The 14,233-nt window shown below is 45.7% G+C and overlaps 1 protein-coding gene across 3 annotated transcripts; it reads right to left on the reverse strand.

Moving 5' to 3' along the window:
- Nucleotides 1–3,934: 3,934 nt before the first annotated feature.
- On the reverse strand, nt 3,935–14,026 carry LOC309566207 (uncharacterized protein). 3 transcript variants are annotated; one of them, XM_082271306.1, is made up of 6 exons: nt 13,825–14,026; nt 13,483–13,539; nt 10,260–10,337; nt 7,191–7,247; nt 6,877–6,956; nt 3,935–4,046 (listed from the first exon to the last, which is right to left on the reverse strand). In XM_082271306.1, exons 1-5 carry the CDS (start codon nt 13,899–13,901, stop codon nt 6,881–6,883), a joined length of 345 nt encoding a protein of 114 aa, XP_082127432.1. In that variant the 5' UTR covers nt 13,902–14,026; the 3' UTR covers nt 3,935–4,046; nt 6,877–6,880. The 3 variants fall into 3 exon arrangements, 2 of the variants coding, with proteins under 2 accessions (XP_082127432.1, XP_082127433.1); XM_082271307.1 differs by lacking the exon at nt 10,260–10,337 and adding an exon at nt 9,799–9,848 and having other exon boundaries at nt 13,825–14,023; XR_014225855.1 differs by lacking the exons at nt 10,260–10,337; nt 13,483–13,539; nt 13,825–14,026 and adding an exon at nt 10,911–10,992.
- Nucleotides 14,027–14,233: the final 207 nt, after the last annotated feature.

Below are 14,233 nucleotides of genomic sequence, written 5' to 3' on the forward strand. Positions count from 1 at the left end.
TACAGTTTCCCCCAACAAGGTTACTGCCCAGGTGGACAGGACATGACATTCACAATCCAATAGGAACAGTGTTTTACACTCAGACATTCCTTTACAGTGTACACAATCCCTCCCCTCTGGCTGAATACATTATCTTATGCAGATGAAAGTGTATACAGGAACAGAATTAAACCTAAATTATCTGGGCAGAACAATGTGAGGTCATTAGACAATGGGACGGCACAATCCACATTTCCTCCTAATATACAATAGGACAAGAATGCTAATGACCGTGTGTCTCTCACACTGAAGTTGAAATACACATTATCTCAATACACAAACCATCGGAAAAACCTGTCTGACATTGAGGGATATGTAATACACACATTTAGGAATTACAATTTCATGGGAATAGATCTTATTTCTATATGGAGATATTGCTGACAAATATGATTGTCCCATCTAAAGCAATTCAAACCATTATCTGTTTTTCTCACTTCCAGTGATGGTGACTACAGTCATAGGTAGTATACTCCGCTTTTTAACTTTTGCCTACAGGCAAGTCTATAATAAGGCCTATAATAAGACTTACCTGTAGGTAAAATTAATATCTCCTAAACCTGCACGGTTTAGGAGATATTCACCCTGCATGCAGCCGCTGACACCAGCAGCGCATGCGCTCTGAAGGTCCAGCATATCTTGCGGGACCTTCAGAGCTCCTTGCCGGAAAGTGAACTCCCACCCTTGAAGTCATCACAGCCCCGGCCACTCACAGCACCGAACCTGGAAGAGACACCAAGGGAACACGTCCGCTGCCTCAGCGGTGTCCAGGCTTCATTCTAAGGCAAGTATTTCATAATGTGCTAGTATGCATTGCCATTGTCCTACACGTTTTTTTTTTTGGGGGGCTACAACCGCTTTAAAAGCGGTAGTATACTCCACTATATGACTTTTACCTACAGGTAAGCCACAATTAATATCTTGGGAGATATTCAACCTGCATGTAGCCGCTGACATCTGCGGCGCATGTGCTCTGAAGGTCCGGCGTATCTTGCGGGACCTTCAGAGCTCCTTGCCGGAAAGTGAACTCCTACCCTTGAAGTCATCACGGCGCCGGCCACTCACAGCACCGGAGGCGCCGAACCCGGAAGAGACGCCAAGGGAACATGTCAGCTGCCTCAGCAGTGTCCAGTCCACCGTGTCGGGGCTTCATTCTAAAGTATGAATAATGTGCTAGTATGCATTGCCATTGTCCTGCAGGGTATGTTTTTTTTTTTGGGGGGGATACAACAGCTTTCACACACAGCGGCGGCTGTCCTGGAGCAGTAAACCTACTATGGAGCAGTTGGCAACTGGTTAAACTGAATGGGTTGTTTCCTCAAGGTGAGTGTTCCCATCTACTTTAATACTTGTAATTGTTTGGTATAAGAATCACATTTACATGCAACCAAATTGTCCAGTAAAGTAACAGAGGTTTTAGGACAAACAAAAGTCAGCCAGAAGTGCTTAGAACAGTCCGCTTTTATTTATATGGCTTAGACCAGTGATGGTGAACCTTGGCACCCCCAGATGTTTTGGAACTACATTTCCCATGATGCTCAGCTGCAGTGCAGCGGAGCATCATGGGAAATGAGTTGCAAAACATCTGGGGTGCCAAGGTACCATCACTGGCTTAGACCCTTCCATGCTAAAGAAAGCCTATGCAAAAATGCCGGTCCTCAGAGCAATAAATCCTGCATAGATTTTACAGCAAAATAAACAGCTTTGTCATCCTGATGGAATATTAAAAAATTGGGTCTACTGGCAGGATCAAAACCTAAAAAAATAAAAATAATGTTTGTTACGGGGGGGGGGTTGGACCCATCTCAAAACATTGTATTACTATGGCTACTGAATTGTGTCATTTTTACATTCTACTGAGCACAGGCCTGTGTCCATCAGCCCCTTCACCAGTCACATGGTTGTAAACCCCCTTCTTATAAAACAATACATGCCTATATTTTACGCACTCTCTGCAATATTTGTGCACAGAGCAGTCCCTGATCCTTTTTTGGGGTCCCTCGCCAGTGCTCCAGGCCCCTCCTCTTCATCAGTGCACCCACAGAAAGCAGCTTTCCCTGGGGGCACCTGTGCAGGCTCGTTCCCGAGTCCCACTGCTGCATCCATAGCAGACAGCTGGACTTGGCACCGCCCCCCAGGTCACTGGATGCGATTGGAAATTCTTGATTTAACTGAAGGAGATTCAAGATCTTCATTAGCCAATCACTAAGCGCCCAATTCCTGGAGGAAAAAAAAAAAAAAAACACATTAACTTTCAGCACAGAAAGGACAGACACCATAGTACAGTACTAAATACATTTTTCAGCAACAAAACTTGTCTGACTGCTCACCTGGCTCCACCCGCTGCGCTTTCCAGGATGGGTAAGGCTCCTTTCACAGCAGACAACAGTACCAAGTGGACCGCATCTTCCCAGAACGGCTCACAATGCTACAAACTAGAACTGAGAATGGGCATCGAGGAGACGAGCCGGCGTGCCAGAGCTGTGTTGTCCTGTAAAGAGAAGACGCGTCAGCTGAACTATGAGACGGTATAACAGGAAATGGGTAATTGTCCACTTTATTAACTGTAACATCAGGGCCTTTGGATTTCATTAAGAACGCATATTACCAATGAAGGCTCAGAGCCTCCCACTTCCAGGGACAAACTTCTCACTATGAGGGCCATAATGGCCTTCCTGGTCTGTTGTGGGTTTAGGAACACTTTAAAGTGCCAAATACCAGAACCGTAAGCTCAGTCTGTATATGCAGTAGCATGCTTGTTATACCCACTGCAGAACCTAAGGAGTTATTCATTGCATTGTGTAAAAAGGCTGTTTGATCGTCCCCAAGCGGACAGGACAGAGCCCCAAGCGGACAGGACAGAGCCCCAAGCGGACAGGACAGAGCCCCAAGCGGACAGGACAGAGCCCCAAGCGGACAGGACAGAGCCCCAAGCGGACAGGACAGAGCCCCAAGCGGACAGAACAGAGCCCCAAGCGGACAGAACAGAGCCCCAAGCGGACAGAACAGAGCCCCGGGGACAGGTCAGGTTTGTAAGATAACTGAAATACATCACAGGTGATATATTTTGCTGCTCAGTGATTGCAGTATTTTAGTCTGCATCTCCCCAAGGTGATACTTAAAATCTGGCCCGTTAGCGAGCCCTGAGGACCGGAGTTGAGAACCACTGCTCTAGCATTATACACCAAACTGAGCATGTGCTTTTTTTCTTGGGAATGCATGTGACAGCACAGGGCCAATCAGCACTATTCAGAGGGTCAGGGGTCATGCAGCCTATGAGAGTCTGGTTAAAGATTGTAGGAGGTATTGTCATTCTCACCTGACACTGATAGAAGTCACAAGACTGCTATATACTGATAAGGTATTTATCCATTTATATTTACTTGCATTTCTATGTTGTGTACTGTGGGAGATCAGATATAGTAAATTCATGCAAGCTCCTGGGTTTGGTAACACTTTAAAGCTCAGGCATAATAAGCCTGAATCAGAGATCAACCCTGCTGGTGTATCAGACAAAACTGGCATAGAGCATCAATCAACATGGTCGATCTGCCGGGGAAAAAATTCTGTCATCACTTGACCAGCGAGAGCCGAGACTGAGAATACCCAGAGACAAATCCCAGCAAACAGCAAAGAAATTTTATGGAGTACAACCATACCTATTCAATATAATATCCTGGAAGGTGATCCTTGCTGAACGCTGGAGGACTCCATTATCTGCAAGAGACAGTAGACAGCTATAAGTCCCCAGCAGTCCCATACATCACCGCCCACAGATCAACCCTGCTGGTGTATCAGACAAAACTGGCATAGAGAATGCATTAATCAACATGGTCGATCTGCCGGGGAAAAAATTCTGTCATCACATGACCAACGAGATTCCAGACTGAGAATACCCAGAGACAAGTCTCAGCAAACTGGACTAGCCGAGATCAGATGGAGGAACATACCTGTGTGCATTATAATCCTGTGGGTGATCTTCACTGAACACTGGAGGATTGCATTTCCTGCAAGAGACCGTACAAAGCTATAAAATGACAGTAAGAATAATCAAAGTCCCTACTAAATTATTGCACATTATTGGGTGTATTCTCTCAGCTCAGATCAATCTGTCTCCATTCCTGAAGCTTAATCACAGATAAACCCTGCTGGTGCATCAGACAAAACTGGCATAGAGCATGCAATCAACATGGTCGATCTGCCGGGGAAAAAATTCTGTCATCACATGACCAGCGAGAGCCGAGACTGAGAATACCCAGAGACAAGTCTCAGCAAATAGCCAGGAAATTTATTAGAGCGATTTCCCACCCGCCAGAGTTATATACTTTAGTTTTTATTCAATTCTTTTAAACGATTCAGCACCATGTCCATTATTTTCATTCCTCTATGAGAAGCACTGCTCAGGATTACCATAGGATACACTGAAAGCAATAAATAAGGATCTAACTCACCCACCAGAGGTTCTATATACCCCTTAAAGGGGAAGGCGTATGGTGACCTGTGTAAGGTCAATAGTAGAGGTGAGTGCATAAGTGTGGAGGGACACTGAAGGTGTTTGGTGTTCTGTTTGGACTTTGTTATGCAACACCCATGCATTTATCACTGGTCTAAAGAGAGTATTATTCATTCACAGACCCTTGTATCAGGTGTTCTGTTGGAATATATTGCATGTTTTGTTTAATGGTCTCATTAGCTTTTTTAAATTGCTCATCTATTTCTTTGTTGTTTATTATAGGGGTTTCACATACAGTGTGGTATTGTAATATTTAGGCCAGAGGGGAGCGCTGTACCAATTCTTGCACTTCCATGTTAGACCAATCTTACCATTCCTAAAGCCTAAATATTGCTTTACTCGGGATAGGTCTTTAAAAAATAAGCTAAACACTACAAGATGGTCCTCTATACAAGATCAGGTGTTGCCCACCATCAAAGCCTGGGCCAGAGGGGCTGCAAAGATGGTGACCAGCAGACCAACATGGCCTGAAAGCATCTCTTTTGTGGGGGGCTGGGTATTCTAAATCCAATGCCCCCCTATAAAAAAGTCTAAGGCCTCTTGCACACGATACTCCTGTTTGGGCATCTTGTGGCTTAAAAATGCTCAGTACAGCTTTTTGAGCTAAAATACAGCCCATTAATTGTAATGTGCCTATGCACACAGGCGCTTAAACAAGCGCTGTGTATTCTTCAGTAAGAACAAAATAAATTACGGACCAAAAATGCAGATTTTTCTAAGCCTCAATACACGCGAATACATACAAGAAAAAAGGTCTGGAAAAAAGTAGATGCTCAAACAGGAGTATCGGGTGCAAGAGGCCTAACTGGGGCATATTGTACTGGTCAGACACAAGTGGGGACACCAAGGTTAGGTTCAAACCGGTGCGATTGCAGAAATCGCATGTGATGTGCACAGGTAGGAGATGACTGTGCGGTGCGATATCAATCAGTTTGTATGGCTGAATTTGCATCGCAGTCACACCAAAACGGTGCAGGACCTTTTCAGATCCGATTCCATAGTTCGCACTGCTTTCTGCAAACTGATTTGGGGTGTCATTACCTTCTACTGACACCCATAGCGGTTCGCAGAGTGAACTGCCTGCGATTCTGATGCAGTGCGGAACACGAACAGGAATTGCTGCGATTCCCACACCGCATCAGTGTGAAGACCACTTTTTGCAATATTGTATAACGTTTATATTGGTCAGGCAACGCACTGACACCTTCGCTGCCATTGTGCTGGGTGTTCAGTGTGACCCTGCGCCTTTAAGGAGGGGTGGGCTCCCTCCAGTCACCTGTCCTCCATCTATCTCATCAGAATGCATGTGCTCCCACTGTGGAGACTCTTAAAAGGTAGAGTTAGGGTCTGCAGATATCAGGGTGCCTTGCCGTGACCTGCAGCTTACGCATGTATTTGCAAATGTGTGCAACTAAACCCCTGTTTTTAACCCATACTGTTAGACAGGTTAATTTGGCTGGTTGCTGGCTGGTTGGTAAGTAGTGACTGGAAATCCCTTCATTTTTGATCAGTGTGAACCCAGCCTAAAACTACAGATTTGATATCCTCTCCATGAAGTTCAGAAACACTGCATCAGAGCAATGCTTGGCATGCAAATACTGTGTGCAGTACTGGGCACAGACACAAGGTGGGGTGCATTATAAATCCTACAACACCCCATTTAATACCCTCCATTGTGTCAGAGGTGCTGGGTGTTCAGTTCTGAGTACAGACACGAGGGCACACTATACATACAAGAGCTCCACATATTGCAGCCAAAAAGGAAACGTCGTCACTTCTCCCTGCCAATCCTTCTCAGGTACCCCCTCTATACAGCGCCAGTTACATTATACAGAATGAATGTCCCCCCCACCCTTCTACAGTGTACAAGGGCAAATCCTAATGTAACAGGTTAAACTGGCTTACAGTATCCATCAACAGAGTCAACCTGTCGGTGGGAAAAAGTTCAATCATATCAAACACCAACAATATCAGAGATGGTCCCCCCAATACATTGCAGTTGGGAGGGCTACAAGTCTAAGCAAATAGAATTGGAATGACAGAAGAACACCGTACCTGTACTGCATGAAGGCTTGTCACACTGTGGTCAAAAATCCATCCGTTCCCTGCAAGAGACAGTATACAGCTATAAGTCCCAGCAACCCCATAAATCACCGCACACAGATCAACCCTGCTGGTGCATCAGACAAAACTGGCATAGAGAATGCATCAATCAACATGGTCGATCTGCCGGGGAAAAAATTGTCATCATATGACCAGCGAGAGCCGAGACTGAGACAAGTCCCAGCAAATAGCCAGGAAAATGTTATAGCGAACGGTCATACCTATTCAATATAATATCCTGGAAGGTGATCCTTGCTGAACGCTGGAGGACTCCATTCCCCCGTCACAGGACTCCCATTTCCTGCAAGAGACAGTATACAGCTATAAGTCCCAGCAGTCCCATATATCACTGCACACAGATCAACCCTGCTGGTGCATCAGACAAAACTGGCATAGAGCATGCAATCATCAACATGGTCGATCTGCCGGGGAAAAAATTCTGTCATCACATGACCAGCGAGAGCAGAGACTGAGAATACCCAGAGACAAGTCCCAGCAAACTGGAGCAACTGAGAGATTAGATGGAGGAACATACCTGTGTGCATTATAATCCTGCTGGTGATCTTCACTGAACACTGGAGGACTGCATTTCCTGCAACAGATCATATACAGCCATAAAACAACAGTAAAAATAATCAGAGTCCCTACGAATTATATAATAGCACATTGGGTGTATTCTTCCAGCTCAGATCAATCGGTTGCCATTCCTGAAGCTTACAGTAATTGTAAAGTGTCTTTTTTAAAAACCACAACATATTCTTCCCTCCTGTGCAAAACAAACTTCACATAGAGCAGCCCCGAACCTCTTCTTCTCGAGTCCCTGTTCGGTTCTTCTGGCCCCTCCCTCCGAGTGCCCCCACAGCAAGCAGCTTGCTATGGGGGCACCCAAGCCTAAGCACAGCTCCATCTATCCATTCAAAGAGCTGTGGTCTGCCCCCCCCCCCCCCCCCCATTGGCTGACAGCAGTGGGAGCCAATGGCGCCGCTACTGTGTCATAGCAAATGAGGAAGAGTGTAACAGAAGGCTGAGACAGTCATGTACATTGCTGGATAGAGATTGGGCCCAGGTAAGTATGGGGGGGGCTGCTGCGCACAGAAGGTTTTTTTTATCGTAATGCATAGAATACACCTTCTGCCTTTACAATCCCTTTAATCAACCCTGCTGGTGCATCAGACAAAACTGGCATAGAGCATGCAATCAACATGGTCGATCTGCCGGGGAAAAAATTCTGTCATCACATGACCAGCGAGAGCCGAGACTGAGAATACCCAGAGAGGATGATCATACCTGGTCGGTTTAGTATACTGGATGTTGATCCTTACTGAAGGCTGGAGAACTTCCATTTTCCTGTAAGAGACAATATAAATGAGGCGCTGCTAAACCTAGTCACCAGTTCCTTCATCTCATTACACCAAATGTGCTGTCACCCAGCTTAGACAAGGTCTAATCGGTTATTTCCGAATCCCATTTGTTGCCAACTTGTCTAAAAGACAAATCCAATGTGAACATTATAAGAACTGCCCCATTTGCATTGTTTTTGTATTCTAAAAACTACTACAACACCCCAAAAAAACATTGCCCATACGTTGTATCAAAACAGTGCTGGGTATGCAGTGCCAGGCACAGACACGGAGTGCTGTATATTACAGATCCTTTAACATGTGTCAAACAAGGCCTACGGTCAAATCCCAGCCCGCCAGGCCATTTCAAGTGGTCCTTGCACCTCTAGTGCAAGCCACCCCCCCCTCCCTTTGTCTGTACCCCCACTCTTAGTCATCAACAGAGGACAACAGCATGCCTTCTCCAGATCCTGCACTTTCCCTTCAGCCATGGAGAGGCCCCTACCCCCCAGCAGTCAGAAGCAGAGAGGACAAAAAAAGGCCCCACCAGATCTTGCTCCTCTCCTCCAGACCCTGTGCTTTTTGGTTCCCAGCTCTACCCTCAGCAGCAGCACAAGGTAAAATGGGGGGGGGGGTGAGATGTGATGCAGGGGAGGGGGTCTTGACATCTTAAGAGGGTTTGGGGGGGGGGGGTGCGCTTTAATATTTAATCTTACAGATACACCCAGTCCTTTGAGGGCAACCATAAAGGCTTATGCAGCCCTTGATGAAATTGAGCTTGACAACCCTGCTTTGAAACATATTCTTTATACGTTGTATCAGAACAGTAGCTAGTGCCCAGTACCAGGCACAGACACAGGGGGCACTGGGCATTATAGACCCTGTGCACTCCATATAATAGTCCCCATACATTGCCTGGTACTGCACACCCAGTACTATACTGATACAATGTATGGGGACTATTATATGGAGTGCATAGGATCTATAACGCACAGTGCCCTCTGTGTCTATGCCTGGTACTGCACACCCAGCACTATACTGATACATAGACACAGGGGGCACTGTGCATTATAGATCCTATGCACTCCATATAATAGTCCCATATCAGTATAGTGCTGGGTGTGCAGTACCAGGTAGACACAGGGGGCACTGCATTATAGAACCTATGCACTCCATATAATAGTCCCCATTCATTGTATCAGAATAGTGCTGGGTGTGCAGTACCAGGCATAGACACGGCTGTTATAAATCCTATGCACTCCAGATAATAGACCCCGTATCAGTATAGTGCTGGGTGTGCAGTACCAGGCATAGACACAGGGAGCACGGTGCATTAAAGATTCTATACACTCCATATAGTCCCCATATCAGAATAGTGCTGGGTGTGCAGTACCAGGCACAGGAGAGCGTTTTGTACTACAGATCTTACAACACCCCATGTAATTATCATACATTGAATCAATGTAGCGCTGGTAGTACTCTGCATTATAGATCCCAATACATGCCACATATTGCAGCCAAAGAAGGGAACACTATGCCTGTCCCCACCAGCCATCAAGGTACTTCCTCCATACAGGGCCTGATACACAATGAACGTAACCCCTTCCCCCCGCAGCGAAAAAAGCCCAACACTGATGCATCAGATTAAAGTGGCTTATAGTTTTGGTCAACAGAGTCGATCTGTTGGAGACAAAAGTTCAATACACACGCAATATTGGAGATGACCCCCCCCCCCCCCCCCCAATACACTGCAGGACTACAAAATAGAACTATATTTTAAGATGGCAGAAGTGAACATTGTACCTGTACTACATGATGGTCCGTCACATTGTGGCCAGAAGCTTCTCCGTTCCCTGCAAGAGACAGTATACAGCTATAAGTCCCAGCAGTCCCATATATCACCGTACACAGATCAACCCTGCTGGTGTATCAGACAAAACTGGCATAGAGCATGCAATCATCAACATGGTCGATCTGCCGGGGAAAAAAATTGTCATCACATGACCAGCGAGAGCCGAGACTGAGAATACCCAGAGACAAGTCCCAGCAAATAGCCAAGAAATTTATTAGAGCAATTCCCCAGCTGCCAGAATTTTATACTTTACATTTTTTATTAAATTTTAAACGATTCAGCACTAGGTCCATTTTATTCATTCCTCTATGAGCACCACTGCTCAGGATTACCATAGGATACACTGAAAGCACTAAATAAAGGAGAAAAGTCTCAGCAAATAGCCAATAAATGTTATAGAGCACGATCATACCTGTTCAATATAATATCCTGGAAGGTGATCCTTGCTGAACGCTGGAGGACTCCATTCCCGTCACAGGACTCCCATTTCCTGCAAGAGACAGTATACAGCTATAAGTACCAGCAGTCCCATATATCACCGCACACAGATCAACCCTGCTGGTGTATCAGACAAAACTGGCATAGAGCATGCAATCATCAACATGGTCGATCTGCCGGGGAAAAAATTCTGTCATCACATGACCAGCGAGAGCCGAGACTGAATACCCAGAGACAAGTCCCAGCAAACTGGAGGAACTGAGAAATTAGATGGAGGAACATACCTGTGTGCATTATAATCCTGCTGGTGATCTTCACTGTACACTGAGGACTGCATTTCCTGCAAGAGATCATATAAAGCTATAAAATGACAGTAAAAATAATCAAAGTTCCTACTAATTATATAATCGCACATTATCGGGTGTATTCCCCAGCTCAGATCAATCTGTTGCCATTCCTGAAGCTTAAATCACAGATCAACCCTGCTGGTTTATCAGACAAAACTGGCATAGAGCATGCAATCATCAACATGGTCGATCTGCCGGGGAAAAAATTCTGTCATCACATGACCAGCGAGAGCCGAGACTGAGAATACCCAGGAAAATTTTATAGCGAACGATCTTACCTATTCAATATAATATCCTGGAAGGTGATCCTTGCTGAACACTGGAGGACTCCATTCCCTGTCACAGGACTCCCATTTCCTGCAAGCGACAGTATACAGCTATAAGTCCCAGCATTCCCATATATCACTGCACACAGATCAACCCTGCTGGTGTATCAGACAAAACTGGCATAGAGCATGCAATTGTCAACATGGTCGATCTGCCGGGGAAAGAAATTGTCATCACATGACCAGCGAGAGCCGAGACTGAGAATACCCAGAGACAAGTCTCAGTAAACCGGAGCAACTGGGAGAGATTAGATCAGGGATCCCCAAACTACTGCCCTCCAGCTGTTGTGGAACTACACATCCCATAAGGCATTGTGGAAATTGTAGTTCCTGAACAACTGGAGGGCCATAGTTTGAAGACCCCTGGATTAGATGGAGGATTAGCATACCTGATCAATATTGTCCTGCGGGTGATCGTCACTGTACACTGGAGGACTGCATTTCCTGCAAGAGACCGTATATACAGCTATAAAATGACAGTAAAAAGAAGAGTCCCTACTAAATATATAAGAGCACATTGGGTGTATTCTCCCAGCTCAGATTAATCTGTCCCCATTCCTGAAGCCTAATCATAGATCAACCCTGCTGGTGTATCAGACAAAACTGGCATAGAGCATGCAATCATCAACATGGTCGATCTGCCGGGGAAAAAATTCTGTCATCACATGACCAGCGAGAGCCGAGACTGAGAATACCCAGAGACAAATCTCAGCCAACAGAGATTAGATGGAGGATTAGCATACCTGATCAATATTCTTGTCCTGCGGGTGATCTTCACTGTACACTGGAGGACTGCATTTCCTGCAAGAGACCGTATACAGCTATAAAAATGACAGTAAAAATAATTAAGAGTCCTTACTAATTATATAATCGCACATTATTGGGTGTATTCCCCAGCTCAGACCAATCTGTCCCCATTCCTGAAGCTTACAGTGATTGTAAAGTCTTTCAATAAAACACAACATATTATACTTCCCTCCTGTGCAAAACCAACTGCACAGAGAGCAGCCCCGAACCTCTTCTTCTCGGGTCCCTGTTCAGCTCTTCTGGTCCCTCCCTCTGAGTGCCCCCACAGCAAGTAGCTTGCTATGGGGGCACCCAAGCCTAGGCACAGCTCTGTCTATCCATTCAGACAGAGCTGCAGTCTCCCCCCCCCCCCCCTTCTCTCCCCTCATTGCCTGACCGCAGCGGAAGCCAATGGCACCACTATTGTGTCATAGCCAATGAGGAAGAGAGTAACAGATGGCTGAGACAGTAATGGACATCGATGGATAGAGATGGGGACCAGGAAATTATGGGTAGGCTGCTGCACACAAGTTTTTTATCTTAATGCATAGAATACCCCTTCTGCCTTTACAATCCCTTTAATCAACCCTGCTGGTTTATCAGACAAAACTGGCATAGAGCATGCAATTATCAACATGGTCGATCTGCCGGGGAAAAAAATTGTCATCACATGACCAGCGAGAGCAGAGACTGAGAATACCCAGGAAAATTCTATAGCGAACGATCTTACCTATTCAATATAATATTCTGGAAGGTGATCCTTGCTGAACGCTGGAGGACTCCATTCCCCGTCCCAGGACTCCCATTTCCTGCAAGAGACAGTATACAGCTATAAGTCCCAGCAGTCCCATATATCACCGCACTCAGATCAACCCTGCTGGTTTATCAGACAAAACTGGCATAGAGCATGCAATTATCAACATGGTCGATCTGCCGGGGAAAGAAATTGTCATCACATGACCAGAGAGAGCCGAGACTGAGAATACCCAGAGACAAGTCTCAGAAAACTGGAGCAACTGAGATTAGATGGAGGATTAGCATACCTGATCGATATTCTTGTCCTGCGGGTGATCGTCCCTGTACACTGGAGGACTGCATTTCCTGCAAGAGACCGTATATAAAGCTATAAAAACAGTAAAAATAATCCCTACTAACTATATAATCGCACATTATTGGGTGTATTCCCCCAGCTCAGACCTATCTGTCCCCATTCCTGAAGCTTAAAGTGATTGTAAAGTCTTTTTTCAATAAAAACACAACATATTCTACTTCCCTCCTGTGCAAAACCAACTGCACAGAGAGCAGGCCTGAACCTCCTCTTCTCGGGTCCCTGTTCGGCTCTTCTGGCTCCTCCCTCCGAGTGCCCTGACAGGAAGCCGCTTGCTATGGGGGCACCCAAGCCTAGACACAGCTCCATCTATCCATTCAGACAAAGAGCTGCAGTCTGCCCCCCCTTCTTGCCCCTCATTGGCTGACAGCAGCGGGACCAAACGGCGCCACTGTGTCATAACAGAAGGTTTATCTTAATGCATAGAATACACCTTCTGCCTTTAAAATCCCTTTAATCAACCCTGCTGGTTTATCAGACAAAACTGGCATAGAGCATGCAATCATCAACATGGTCGATCTGCCGGGGAAAAAATTCTGTCATCACATGACCAGCGAGAGCCGAGACTGAGAATACCCAGAGACAAGTCCCAGCAAACTGGAGGAACTGAGATCAGATGAAGGAACATACCTGTGTGCATTATAATCCTGTGGGTGATCTTCGCTGAACACTGGAGGACTGCATTTCCTGCAACAGATCATATAAAGCTATAAAAAAAGGACAGTAAGAATAATCAGAGTCCTTACTAATTATATAATAGCACATTGGGTGTATTCTCCCAGCTCCGATCAATCTGTCTCCATTCCTGAAGCCTAATCATAGGATCAACCCTGCTGGTGTATCAGACAAAACTGGCATAGAGCATGCAATCATCAACATGGTCGATCTGCCGGGGAAAAAAATTGTCATCACATGACCAGCGAGAGCCGAGACTGAGAATACCCAGGAAAATTCTATAGCGAACGATCTTACCTATTCAATATAATATCCTGGAAGGTGATCCTTGCTGAACGCTGGAGGACTCCATTCCCCGTCACAGGACTCCCCATTTCCTGCAAGAGACAGTATACAGCTATAAGTCCCCAGCAGTCCCATATATCACCGCACACAGATCAACCCTGCTGGTTTATCAGACAAAACTGGCATAGAGCATGCAATCATCAACATGGTCGATCTGCCGGGGAAAAAATTCTGTCATCACATGACCAGCGAGAGCCGAGACTGAGAATATCCAGAGACAAATCCCAGCAAACTGGAGCAACCGAGAGAGATTAGAGCAAGGATCCCCAAACTACGGCCCTCCAGCTGTTGTGGAACTACACATCCCATGAGGCATTGAAGAAAAAACAAAAAAAAAAAAAACGATATTCACAGACATGAT

Source organism: Pelophylax lessonae (genome assembly GCF_965119305.1).
Source record: "Pelophylax lessonae genome assembly, chromosome: 11".
Taxonomy (NCBI): Eukaryota; Metazoa; Chordata; class Amphibia; order Anura; family Ranidae; genus Pelophylax; species Pelophylax lessonae.

Excerpts from the sequence above, each read along its gene's own strand:
- LOC309566207 (XM_082271306.1), bottom strand. The coding sequence starts at position 13,901 with ATGGGGAGTCCTGTGACGGGGAATGGAGTCCTCCAGCGTTCAGCAAGG. Across the intron at positions 7,248-10,259 it reads CAGGATATTATATTGAACAG|GAAATGCAGTCCTCCAGTGT; the intron begins GTATGATCGTGC and ends GATCTGTTGCAG. Across the intron at positions 6,957-7,190 it reads CAGGATTATAATGCACACAG|GAAATGGGAGTCCTGTGACG; the intron begins GTATGTTCCTCC and ends TGTCTCTTGCAG.